General features: G+C 39.8%; 1 protein-coding gene across 4 annotated transcripts in view; it reads left to right on the top strand.

The window, feature by feature from the left end:
- The window catches only part of MAP2K5 (mitogen-activated protein kinase kinase 5), a 268,034-nt gene that overhangs the window by 6,014 nt on the left and 249,564 nt on the right, over nucleotides 1-12,456 (top strand). For all 4 annotated transcript variants that reach the window (XM_032175733.2, XM_058427173.1, XM_058427172.1 and 1 more), the window contains exon 2: nucleotides 1,637-1,685. In XM_032175733.2, coding sequence (XP_032031624.1) covers nucleotides 1,637-1,685 — 49 coding nt within the window. The remainder of the gene's footprint in view (nucleotides 1-1,636; nucleotides 1,686-12,456) is intronic.

Genomic DNA, 12,456 nt, shown 5'->3' with positions numbered 1-12,456 from the left:
TGAAGTAAGCTTTGTAATATTCCAGTTACCGGTGTTTTGTTTTATTTATTTAACAGACACTAGTATGGCACTTGACATGTGCTAGACACTCTTCTGAGTACTTTATAAATACTAACTCATTTGTTAGGTACAGCTAAGATCTGATACTACACATGAGGAAAGTGAGGCACAGAGAGATTTCGTGCACTCAGCTGTGCCAGAGAGCTAGCATCCAGCCATAGCCATTTGGCTGCAATTTCATGTTTTCAGGTTTTCCACTGGATTGCCTGTGTGCTTTATTCTGTACTCCCTTTACAGTTTCCTGTCAATAAATACTTTCTAATTATAAGAGTGTAGAAATAATTTTTTAACACTAAAATCTTTTATAGATACTTTCTCAAAAAGTTGATGTTTCATTTGTGACGACTAGAGTCAGAAAAAAAATAATCTCTTTTGGCTGTAATGAGCAAGGGCTGCCTAAGATAGTTCTCTTTGATCAGTTTTATATGCACAGATTTATTTCTGAAAAAAAAAAAAAAAAAAAAGCACTATAGAGGCAAGACTATTATGCAAATTGCCACTGCAGCAAAAGCTTCTAAAGAATTGCCTTTAGAAGGAAGTTGCAGCCGCCACTCTGCTAAGTGCCCTGCTTGGAAAGGCTGTGGGCTCCCTGCTGAGAAATACTGCAAGCTGCTTTGTCAGCCGGCTGCCTGGTGCCAGCGCTGGTGCAGCCTGGGAGGGACACTGTGGCAGAGCTCCTGGAGAGAAATGAGGTTTGCAGGCCATTGGAGTTGGACTGGACATGATGGAGGGTCACTTTCCCCAGAGCTTAGGTGTTCTGTGCTTATTCAATTAAGCTGTCTCAGTATACTAATTTTCATGTGTCTTCAACTTTATAGATTTATTTAAACATTGATGTCAGATTATATACACTTTTTAGATTTTTGTTGTAGGCTAGATTAACTTTATTTTGGTGTCATTAAGTATGTTTTCTGTTGCTTAAGAGTAAAGGTTGATAAGAACTGTTTGTGTTAAATGTAGCATAATGGGTTTATATCATCACGAAAACTTGTGTGTTGAACTCCTACCATGATGAGTGCGAGGCACAGTGTTGCTTGTTGTATATCAGGAACTACATTTGTTGAATGTCTTCAATGTGCTAGTTCTAAGCTATGTTTATTAGATTAATTTTTACACTACATCTGTAAGTATTACTAGACCCATTTTGGAGGGTAATCAAATTGAGGCTCAGAGAGGTTAGGTGATTTTTTTCCCAGAGATTCAGACCTACGTCAGTCTGACTCTCAAAACCCCTTTCTCTTTCAACTGTAGTATATTCCACAGCCTCCCATAGAAGAAACCAAGTTTTTGTGAATACATGACGGTTTATTTGTATATAGACTGTTGAAGTGAGAATAAAATATTATGTTATTAATAAAATGTGGGAAAGGTTTCTTAAATATTTTTCTTCCTGGAATAGAGCTTTAAACTCTGGGTTTACGTTGCTGGGCTAAGTGTGATTATGAGCTAATGTTTTTATAGTTTATGCTAACGTTTCAAAAATCTTTCCCAGGTTCTCATATTTCCTGTAGGATTTGCCACATGTTAGCAATAAAGAAGATGGCTAATTGTGTTTCTTTATTCTTTCTTTGTTTAGGATGTGATAGGCCAGGTTCTGCCTGAAGCAACAACTACAGCATTTGAATGTAAGTCTGGCTTGTATACTTTCTTGACTATTCCTTTCTGCAGTCATTTTTTAAAGGGTTTATGGGTGGCATTACTTTAGAAACTGACAAAAACAGGTTATTTATGACCATCATATGGTACATTTAAATATTTATAAATTGATGCAAGTTTAATGATGATACTGAACTGAGTAATATTTTCTTATTTAATCATATCTTGGGTGAGCATATTTCTACAATATAGCTTTAATTACCAGCATGACCTTTATCTGCTCTTGCTCCTGATTGTAATAATATTGCGGGACAAAATGAAACGTGTAAACTACCTGTAGGCCAATGATTATTGATTAAGAGATTTTAATCCATTGCTGCTTTAAAACATAGCAACAAAGTAGAGCTTTTACTGTGAGCATTACATGGAATAATTCTGTTTTAGTGGGGCTTGGCAGGGATGCTAGATGGTGACAGGAACACTTCAGGTCTTTAGTCCTTCCTTTTTCCCCACAGTTGGCCTGGGGACAGGGCCAGGGTGACCTGGGGACTAGAAAACTGTTTTGTCATGAACCAGGTCATTGCAGAGGACATCATGGAATGAGTCATGCTAAGATGAGATAGTTAGTAGCATAAGGGGCCAGATGCTGAGAGGGATGAAGTAAGAACTGTAGTTTTTTTTTTTTTGAGATGCAGATGCTGAGAGGGATGAAGTAAGAACTGTAGTTTTTTTTTTTTTTTTTTTTAAGATGAGGGCTACTTTTTTTCTTTTCTTTTTTTTTGCCACAGAGTCTCGCTGTGTTGCCCAAGCTGGAGGGCAGTGGTGCAATCTCAGCTCACTGCAACCTCTGCCTCCTGGGTTCAAGCAGTTCTCATGCCTCAGCCTCCTGAGTAGCTGAGATTACAGGTGTGTGCCACCATGCCCAACTAATCTTTGTATTTTTAGTAGAGACAGGGTTTTGCCATGTTGGCCAGGCTGGTCTTGAACTCCTGACCTCAAGTAATCCACCCACCTGAGCCTCCCAAAGTGCTGGGATTACAAGTGTGAGCCACTGCACCTGGCCAGAGGGTCACTTCTTAATGTAGAAAAATTTCAGTTTTTCCACATGATAGGATACTTTTTTGTTTCTGTTTTTTATGAAGATGGTTACTTACAGAGAATACAATGGGTACTTCCTTTTTGGAGGATAATTTGGCATTTCTTATCAACATATAAAATGTGCAAAACCTTTGACTTAGCAGATCCACTTTAAGGAAGCTGTTCAACAGAAGTAGCTAAACGTGTTGAATGCCCGTCAAACAAGGTGTTCATTGTGAGATCATGATGATGATGATGATTATTTTTAGAGACAGGATCTTGCCTTGGTGCCCAGACTGGAATGCTATGGCATGATAGCTCACTGTAACCTCGAACTCCTGGGCTTAAACAATCTTCCCACCTCAGCCTCCCAAGTAACTGGGACTACAGGCATGCACCACTATGCTTGGCTAATTTTTAAATTTTATGTGGAGATGGGGTCTTGCTATGTTGTCCAGGCTAGTCTTGAACTCCTTGCCTCAAGTGAGCCTCCTGCCTTGACCTCCCTAAGTGTTGGGATTATAGATGTGAGCCACTGTGCCTGGCCCATTGTGGGATTATTTATTTATTTTGGAGATAGGGTCTCACTCTTTTGCCCAAGCTGGAGTGCAGTAGTGAGATCACAGCTTGCTGTAGCCTTGACCTCCTGGCTCAGGCTTGTGGGATTATTTTCAACAGCAAAAAATTAGAGGTAAACTAAATGCCTGTTATAATGGATAATAAATTATAATTTATCTATAATTCAAAGCGTTCAACAGTAACTAAAAAGAATGAGTTAGGATTTTTTACATTTGTATAGAAAGGTATCTGTGAAATATTGTTGAATAAACAAATAATACCTATAGTATGATCCCATTTTATAAAATATCCAACCCCGCTTCCCCAACTTTATGTGTGTATTGAAAGATAGGATCTGAAGAGTGCCTACTACAGTACTTTCCAGTGACTTACCCTGGAAAGTGGACTTGGGGCCTGAGGCTTGGGTTGGCGGGGGCGGATGGGGGGGGTGGTGGATGAATGAGCACACTTTTTACTTTGTATGTTTCTGTATTGTTTGAACATTTTTCAACAATCATTGCCTGTTTTTAAAAGCTATAATGAGTAGAACTCGTAATGTAATCAGGATTTTATTAGTCACATTGAACTCTGTACTATAGAAAAATAGTACATCTGTCTGAAATACATACTAGTGTTGCAAGCTTTATTCAGACTCTTTGCAGTAACTCCTTGTGGGTGCCACAGGTTTCATGGACAGTCTGATAGTTAACTTTCGGAGTACTTACTGTTGACAGATGCTTTGCTAAGAGCATTCCATGGGTTATCTTATTTCTTTTAACCATCACAAGACCCCCACGAAGTACTCGTTATTTTTTTGAGACAGAGTATTGCTCTGTTGCCCAGGCTGGAGTGCAGTGACATGATCATAGCTCACTGCAGCCTTAAACTCCTGGGCTCAAGTGATCCTCCTGCCTCAGCCTCCCGAGTAGCTGGGACTACAGGCACCCACCTCCACACCTGGCTAATTAAAAAAATTTTGTATAGAAACGGGGTCTTGCTGTGTTGCTCAGGCTGGTCTTGAACTCCTGGCCTCAAGTGATAGTCCCATCTTGGCCTTTCAGAGTGCTGGGATTATAGGTGTGAGCCACTGTACCCACTAAGTACTTAAAAGGACTGTTATTAGCTCTGTTTTGGTTGAGGAAAGGAAATCTTTAAGCAACTTGCTGAAAGTCTCGCAGCTGTTAAAGTGGAATTCCTGGAGTGGTTTCCAGAACGTATATTCTCAACCACTGTACTGGACTTGTTTTGAGAGTTGGCATAATTATTGAAATCATATATTCTGGTTGTTCTTAAGCATAGCAAAAAGAAGTTTACTTTGTACTTTTTACTTGCTTTTCAGGTCCCCAAAGTGGCTTGATGTGCCTGTGCTTGCCTCATTGGCTTCCAGTTAGGGTTCATAATAATAATAATACTGATTATTTTAACTGTCATTCATTGATAGCTTGCTCTGTGCCAGGCAGTGTACTAGATGACTTGCCTAAGTTGTTAGTAATCTTTATACTGACTCTGTGAAATAGGAAAATTATACCTGTGAGGAAACTGAAGCTCAGAGGCCTGAAATGATTGCTGAATGTGATTGCTTGGAAAGGTGAAGCCCAGGTTCAAACACACATCTTTTTGACTATAAAACTTGCACTCTTTATCCCCAAGTGTGTCGAAAGCCTGTTAAGTGTAAATATAGATAAAACTCTACTACTCCAGGTTTAGGTTCTGTGATATCATGCTCTTTCTTTTGCCCCATCAATGACAGCAGCTCTGTGCCCATCTGCATGTGGGCCAGTTTTAAATGAAAAACAATAAATACAAAACACACCCACAGACAAAATAATGACAGTTCTTAGTTTTTTTGTGTTTGGATTATCATGTACTTACCACTATAGACTTGAAATCCTAGACTGGCTTTTTTCATGATTATTTTGTGGTGACTTTTTTTTCTGAATCAAAAATCCGAACCAATAAATGGAATCTATGTTTAAGAAATAGTTGAGAAGATATAGCTTATAAGGAATTTTGGAAATATTTCAGTGGCTTATGGGTATAATGGAACAACCCTTGAATAAATACAACTTTAATAAAAGAAATACTTACAGTAATACATTTTTGGTTTTTTGAAATGGTCTGGCTCTGTCACCCAGGCTGGAGAGTGCAGTGGTGCAATCTCAGCTCGCTGCAGCCTCTGCCTCCCAGACTCAAGCAATCCTCCCACCTCAGCCTCCTGAGTAGCTGGGACTACAGGTGCATGCCACTACACTGGCTAACTTTTGTATATTTTGTAGAGACGGGCTTTGGCCATGTTGCCCAACCTGGTCTTGAACTCCTGGGTTCAAGCAATCCACCCTCCTCAGCCTCTCCAAGTGTTGGGATTACAGGTGTGAGCCACAGCACCTGGCCTTATAGTAATACATTTAATACTGAAAATATACCTAACACTAATTGATATCTTATATAAAAGAAATGGTGTTATAGTTAGTGATATGAATTAAGCAACAAGAGATAGGGTAGCTGTCAAATGTACCTGTTTTGTATAAATGTAGAGAAAAAGAGTTGAGTGAGTGGAAAAGAGGGGAAAGCTCAGGTAATGTTACAGATTCTCTTTTTTTTTTTTTTTTTTTGAGACGGAGTCTTGCTCTGTTGCCCAGGCTGGAGTGCAGTGGCGCGCTCTCGGCTCACTGCAAGCTCCGCCTCCCAGGTTCACGCCATTCTCCTGCCTCAGCCTCTCTGAGAAGCTGGGACTACAGGCGCCCGCCACTGCGCCCGGCTAATTTTTTTTTTTGTATTTTTAGTAGAGACGGGGTTTCACAGATTCTCCAGTTCTGAGAAATGGCATCTCTTCAATGAAACCTCTGGTGATTTCAGATGGCATTAATCTCTCTGCACCTTTACTAGAGCAGGGAACCCCTTCAGCCTGCCTTCTGGTGTGTGTGTGCATGTTAACTTCCGTCATTACATTTTGAGTCACTTAGTGATAGGTACAATGTTTTATTCCACTCTTCCTCTCTTCTTAGTAATGAGCTTGCTGCCTTAGAGGAACACACTTGTTGAATGAGTGGAACGTTGTGTGTGTCCATATTCAAATGAAAATTATAAAATGTATATGGTCTAAATCTAAATGAGTAATCTGTGTTTTTGGATTATTTATGTTATAGCCTGAGCATGGGATATAATTGGTTGGTGGTGGGCAATTCAGGCCTCCAAATCAAATTCCCACATTTGACCGACCCAAGGGGGTCAAACCTGAGGAGCTATATTCTTTCCGATTTCTTTTTCTGGGCATGGTATTTCCAAGGGGAGTTAGGGCTGGATGAGGAGAGGGACATCTGTCTGCAGAACTCACCTTTTGGGCTGATGGTTCTAAACCTTATTTTCTTATTAAAAGGACCTCTTTTAGGTCCTTATTCTCCCTTACATCTAGAGCTCACAGTTCTACAGGCTGTACAAGCATGGCACTAGCATCTGCTTGCATTCTGCTGAGGAAGCTTTTACTTATGGCAGAAGGTGAATGGGCAGCAGGCGTGTCACATGGCAAGAGAGAGCGGAGGAGGTGCCAGGCTCCTTCAACCAACCAGTTTCTCACATGAACCAACAGAGTGAGAATCTGCTACCATAGAGAGGGCACTGAGTCATTCATGGGGGATCCACCCCCACGACAAAAACACCTCCTTCCAGGCCCCGCTTGCAACATTGGGGATCACTTTTCAACATGAGATTTGGAGGGGACAAATATTCAAACCATATCATTGTGGAAATAAATTTGTAAGATAAATTCTTAGAGTTGGAACTACTGAGACAGAGTACCCATATTTAAATTTCAATATCTATTAATGTGTTTGCTCACCGAAAGGTAGAACCAGTCTACACTCACACCAACAGTGTATGAGAAGGCTCATTTCCCTCCAACCCCATCAACTCTGGATATTAGCAAACCTTTTAGTCAATGTCAGTTCGATAGGTGAAAAAGATTACTATGTTACTGTTTTATTTTATATTTTTTAAATTGTAAATGAGCTTGAATATCTTCTCATTTGTACTTGGCTATTTGTATTTAATTTCTTTTCTTTTTTTTTTTTGTTGCCCAGGCTGGAGTGCAGTGGCATGATCTCGGCTCACTGCAACCTCCGCCTCAGGGGTTCAAGTGATTCTCCTGCCTCAGCCTCCCAAGTAGCTGGGACTACAGGCATGTGCCACCACACCCAGCTAATTTTTTTGTATTTTTAGTAGATACGGGGTTTCACCATGTTGACCAGACTGGTCTCGAACTCCTGACCTCAGGTGATCTGCCCGTCTCAGCCTTCCAAAATGCTAGGATTACAGGCATGAGCCACCGCACCTGGCCAGCTATTTGTATTTCATTTTTATAAACTATTTGTCATCTCTGCCTGTTTTTCTATTTGGTTATTTATCTTTTACTAATTGATTTAAGGGTTTTCCAATATTAAGGTTGGCCCTTTGTCTTGTGTGTTACAAATGTTTTTGTTCAGTTTATTGCTCTTTTCAGTTTGTTCTGGTCTTCTTATTCTCTCTTCTTTTTTCCGTAGAGAAGTTTAAAATTTTTACATGGTCAAACTTACTTATTTTCCTTTGTAACTTCTGGGTTTATGTCATGCTTAGAAAGGTCTTCTACAGTCCAGGATATTGAAGAAACATTCATTCATATTCTTTTTTCCTTCTACTTTAATGAGGTTAGACACACACAGTTATTTATATAAATTTATATGTTTGTATGTGTCGTGTTGTGGGTTTTTATAAAAAGCATGTATTTTTACTACAAAGTTCAGAATTTGTTTCTTTTTCTTTTCTTTTTCTTTTCTTTTTTTTTTTTTTTTGAGATGGAGTCTTGCTCTGTCGCCCAGGCTGGAGTGCAATGGCATGATCTTAGCTCACTGCAACCTCCGCCTCCTGGATTCAAGTGATTCTCCTGCCTCAGCCTCCCTAGTAGCTGGGATTACAGGTGCCCACCACCATGCCTGGCTAATTTTTGTATTTTTTAGTAGAGACGGGGTTTCACCATGTTGGTCAGGCTGGTCTCGAACTCCTGACCTCAGTTGATCCACCCGCCTCGGCCTCCCAAAGTGCTGGCATTACAGGTGTGAGCCACTGCTCCCAGCCCTTACTTTTCTTAATTCTTGCACCATCTTCAGTTTATTTTGGTGAAATAAATCAGGTGGGGATCCAACTTTATTTTTCAAGCAGATAGTTGATTCCACACCAGTTATGGGATAGTTTTTTCTTTTCCCAGATGTGAGAACCTTTCTGAGATGAAGGTAAATTCCATAACCATAAAAAATCCTGTGTGTTTGCATTTCTAGGTTCTACATATGCTTGACATGTAAGAGCTTGACAATCATATAGGCCCAGAGACCCCTGCTGATTTTCACAGTTTCATTAGCAGATTAATGAGTACACCAACACATGAGGTGATAAAAATCAACCGTGCCCACTAATGCATTTCCTGTGCATATCTGTTACTTGTGTTCCTCTGCCAGCATTTTCTCTAGAGAAGTAACTACTGTAAAATGACTGTTGGATTGGTGTTCCTGGACAGTAAAATCTCACTGGTGACTTGAAACATGGATTTTAAGTCCATGTAGACAAATGCTGTTTTAAACCTATAAAAACCATGTGGTTTTACTTTTCCATTACACTCATGTATTCTAATCTGTAGCTCTCAGAAGTATCTTCACGCTTGTCAAACCGTGTGTCTGAGTTTGGTTCAGAAAACATGATTATAGGTTAAATATTTATTGAAGTTGTGCCTTTCTTCAACCCTGACTATTTTATACTCTCTCCTTATTGCACAGAATCATTTTCAGCTGTTTTATGAACTGCTGGAAGATTATTTTGTGTTTAGGGTGGAAATCTTTAGACCAACACATCTGTCTCATTTTAAATTTGGCATAGTATGACCATTTAAAGCAAAATTGCAATTCTGGAAGTTGTAAATTCTCAGAGTATAGGAAACAACTATAGCTGATAACTGGAGTGACACCTGTAGGAGATACTCTTATGTTCAGCTAGCCATGACAATCTTGTTAAGAATATTTGGGTGGGAGCCTCTTTTTGCTTCCGAGAAGAGTCTGAATCATAAAATATTTGCAAGAAATGAAGTTTCATTTCCTTAAACTATTGTATGTGTAAAAAGATAAAGGGTCGTTTTTAAGTAAAACTAGGTAAGTTAGTGAAAAATGGTCACAATAAACCTACACTGAGCCTGAAAATTATTTAACATGTAAGAGTTAGTTATGCATCCTAGAATTTGGGGCAAAATAAGAGAGCTTTAATTTGTTGAAATTTTGGCTGGAAATATTACTGATGCAAAAAGTCCAAATCCCTTTTAGTCTTATGAGAGTAGTCATTTCTTATTAATAGTCTTGCTAATTTGTATGGAAATTAAGAAGTTTGAGTCCTTTACTCAAGCACCAGACTAGTTGTTCCTTAAGGTCAGTGGGCAGTGCAGCTTATTTTTGAATCCCTACCATAATGGTACCTGGCACATAATAGACACACTGGAATGCATGGATGGTTGAAGAGTGAAGTAATAAGGATAAGCTTTCTATATCCCATTCATCAGCAAGTCCTGTTGGCTCTGTCTTCAAATTTATCCAGCATGTGATGACTTCTCAAAACCTCAGCTTGGTTTAGGCCACCATCATTTCTCACTGGGATTAGGACAGTGGCCTCCTAACTGGTCTCCCTGTTCTACTTTTGCTTCTATACAGCCTCTTTTCCACATGGCAGCCAGAGTGATTCTTTTAGAAGTCAGGTGACACCACCACGCTCACAGCCCTCCAGTGATTTCCATCTCACTCCAAAGTAAAAGACCAAGTCCTTAAAATGCCCTACAAGGCTCTGCATTTTCGCATCTGGCCTCAACCTGTCCCACCATTGTTTCTCTGAACCCGTGTATTTCTCCTCCCCACCTCTCATTCTGTTCTAGCCACTCTGGCTTCCTTTCTGTCTGTCAAACATGCCAGGCATTCCTCTGACCCAGGGCCTTTGTATTAGCTGCTCCCTCTGCCTGGAACAGTCTTTCCCCAGATATCAGCATGGCCCACTCCCTCACCTCCTTCAGTCTCTTTCCACTAGAGTGTAAGTTCCATGAGGGCAGGATTTTGTTTGTTTTTTTCTTTTTTCGCTGTGACTGTCCCAGTGCCCAGAACAGTGCCCGCCACATAGCGGGTACTTTTATTTGCTGGAAGGAGGAAGAAAGCAAAGAAGTAAGGAAGGAAACAGGAAGAGGGAAGCAGGAAGCTAAATTAAAACTCATGGATATGAAGATGTGGCCATGGAAAGTACGGCCTCTGGTCCTGCCCACGTCATTAACTCCATGCCTGAGAAGGGCTTTAAACTTGACATCTTTTCTGGTAGTTTCCTGTTGATGTCTTTCTAACTTCTACAATTATGTTTTCATTTCTTTTCTCTTACCTGGGAAAAGTGCCTTTGCAGTAGTTCTAATTGCCACCTGGCACAGAAGGAGTGTGACAAATGACATATAATATATTGCCTTAACTTTCTGTAGCTCTTTGTAGAAGCTAGATTGTTTCTATTGAAAGCCTTCTTGAGCTCCTGTCACCACAGTGGGTGCTGTTTGGCTGAGAGCTCCCTGGAGTCTGCTGTTTGTCTGCTGTTTACTCAGTAGGCCATTCTGACGGCCCCTTACCTGAGGTTGCCTCTCCTCTCTATTGGGCCTTTATGTTTCTCTTCTTGGTTTTTCTTTTGGATTGCATGTTGCTTCAAATAAAATCACTAACAACATATGGCCTGTTATGATTCTCTTTTCCCAAACTCTGCCATTTTGTATGTTTGTGACACACTGCAGATTTTGTGAAGATTGCTTCATAATATTTGTTTACCATCTGCTGCACTCTATTTGGTATCTTGCTAGGATTTTTTCCTCCATTTTAAGTGACATTAACAAAATCTAGCCAGTACATAGGCTTTCTGGTTCTACTTTTGCTTCCCTAATGTGCTGGAAAATCATATTACTATGCTCCAGGCAACTAGAGAAGCCTGGAATTCTCATTGTGAACCAGTGTATCAGATCTGTCTGCTCCCCTACCCCCACCCCTTTTCTTGGTCATATCCGGTAATGCTTTTTTGGTCAGATGGCAAAGAACCTCCATGTATGAGACAGAAAAAACTCAAATTATTTTTTTACTTCTTAGTACCACTACTTTCTAGTGTTGTTCTCTAACATATTTATACCTCTGAAACTTTGTGCCAGTTTAGTAAGTTTTTATGATTTATGGTTCCAGCTAGTGTAATTTTTATAGCTTATCCAGCTTGATAAGCAGCTAGCCTGAGTCTTAGCTAGATGGGCTGTATATATCCAAGTTTTTGTTCAGGAAAGTATTTTAGGCTACTGTCATAGTAATTTGCTTAGTATGTATTTCTGCTTTCTTACCCTTCACTAACTTTTCGTAGCTGTCAATTCACTGTCTTTAGAGAGAAGTGCATTTTTGCATTACAGGTTAAGGTGAGTGGTTTGCTCTTGGGCTGCCATCAAGGGGTCAGAGATAGCTCAGCTTTTGCCTTTTGGCTGGAGCCACCAGTCTTCTCATGGGTGTGGTTACTTTTCCAACTCAGTTTCTTCTTGGACAAAAATAAGGAGTCTTTAATAAAACGACTAAGCATAGATATTAAAGAGCAAATCAGTCTCCCAAAGAGCAGTTTGTAAAGAAAACCAATACCTACATAAAGCTAGGTATCCTATTAACCCACAACAACTATTCATCAGTATGCCATATAAGCCTGATTTTATCCCCAGCCTTTATTAGAATGCCTCTTTCAACTTATCTGAAATCTTCTTTTGGAGTCAGACCCCCTAATGGGATAGTTCCAACATTTTATCACTGGGTTGATGTCAAAAGCTATTCTAGCCTTTTGGCTTCAGTTTTCTGTCCACTTAAGCAAATGCTCTTGTAATGTTTCATAGCTACTTTTTATGCAACTTCTCTACAAGAAATTATTCTGGTAGCTGACTTCTTTCACAGATCTTTTTCTTCTGAAATAATCTCTCAAGAGATTTCTTAGAAATTTAGAATTCCAGAATATTTTGGTTTAAGTAGCCTTAAAGATTCAAGCTCTAGCTTTGAGAAGTTGAAGAACTCTCCTTTTGTTCTTGATTGTGATTTAAATGATCTTTCTGTAATCGGTGCCCCCCCCTTT

Source organism: Hylobates moloch, unplaced genomic scaffold, assembly GCF_009828535.3.
Source record: "Hylobates moloch isolate HMO894 unplaced genomic scaffold, HMol_V3 SCAFFOLD_14, whole genome shotgun sequence".
In the NCBI taxonomy this organism is placed as follows: domain Eukaryota; kingdom Metazoa; phylum Chordata; class Mammalia; order Primates; family Hylobatidae; genus Hylobates; species Hylobates moloch.
This window is presented reverse-complemented; position numbering and strand designations above follow the sequence as displayed.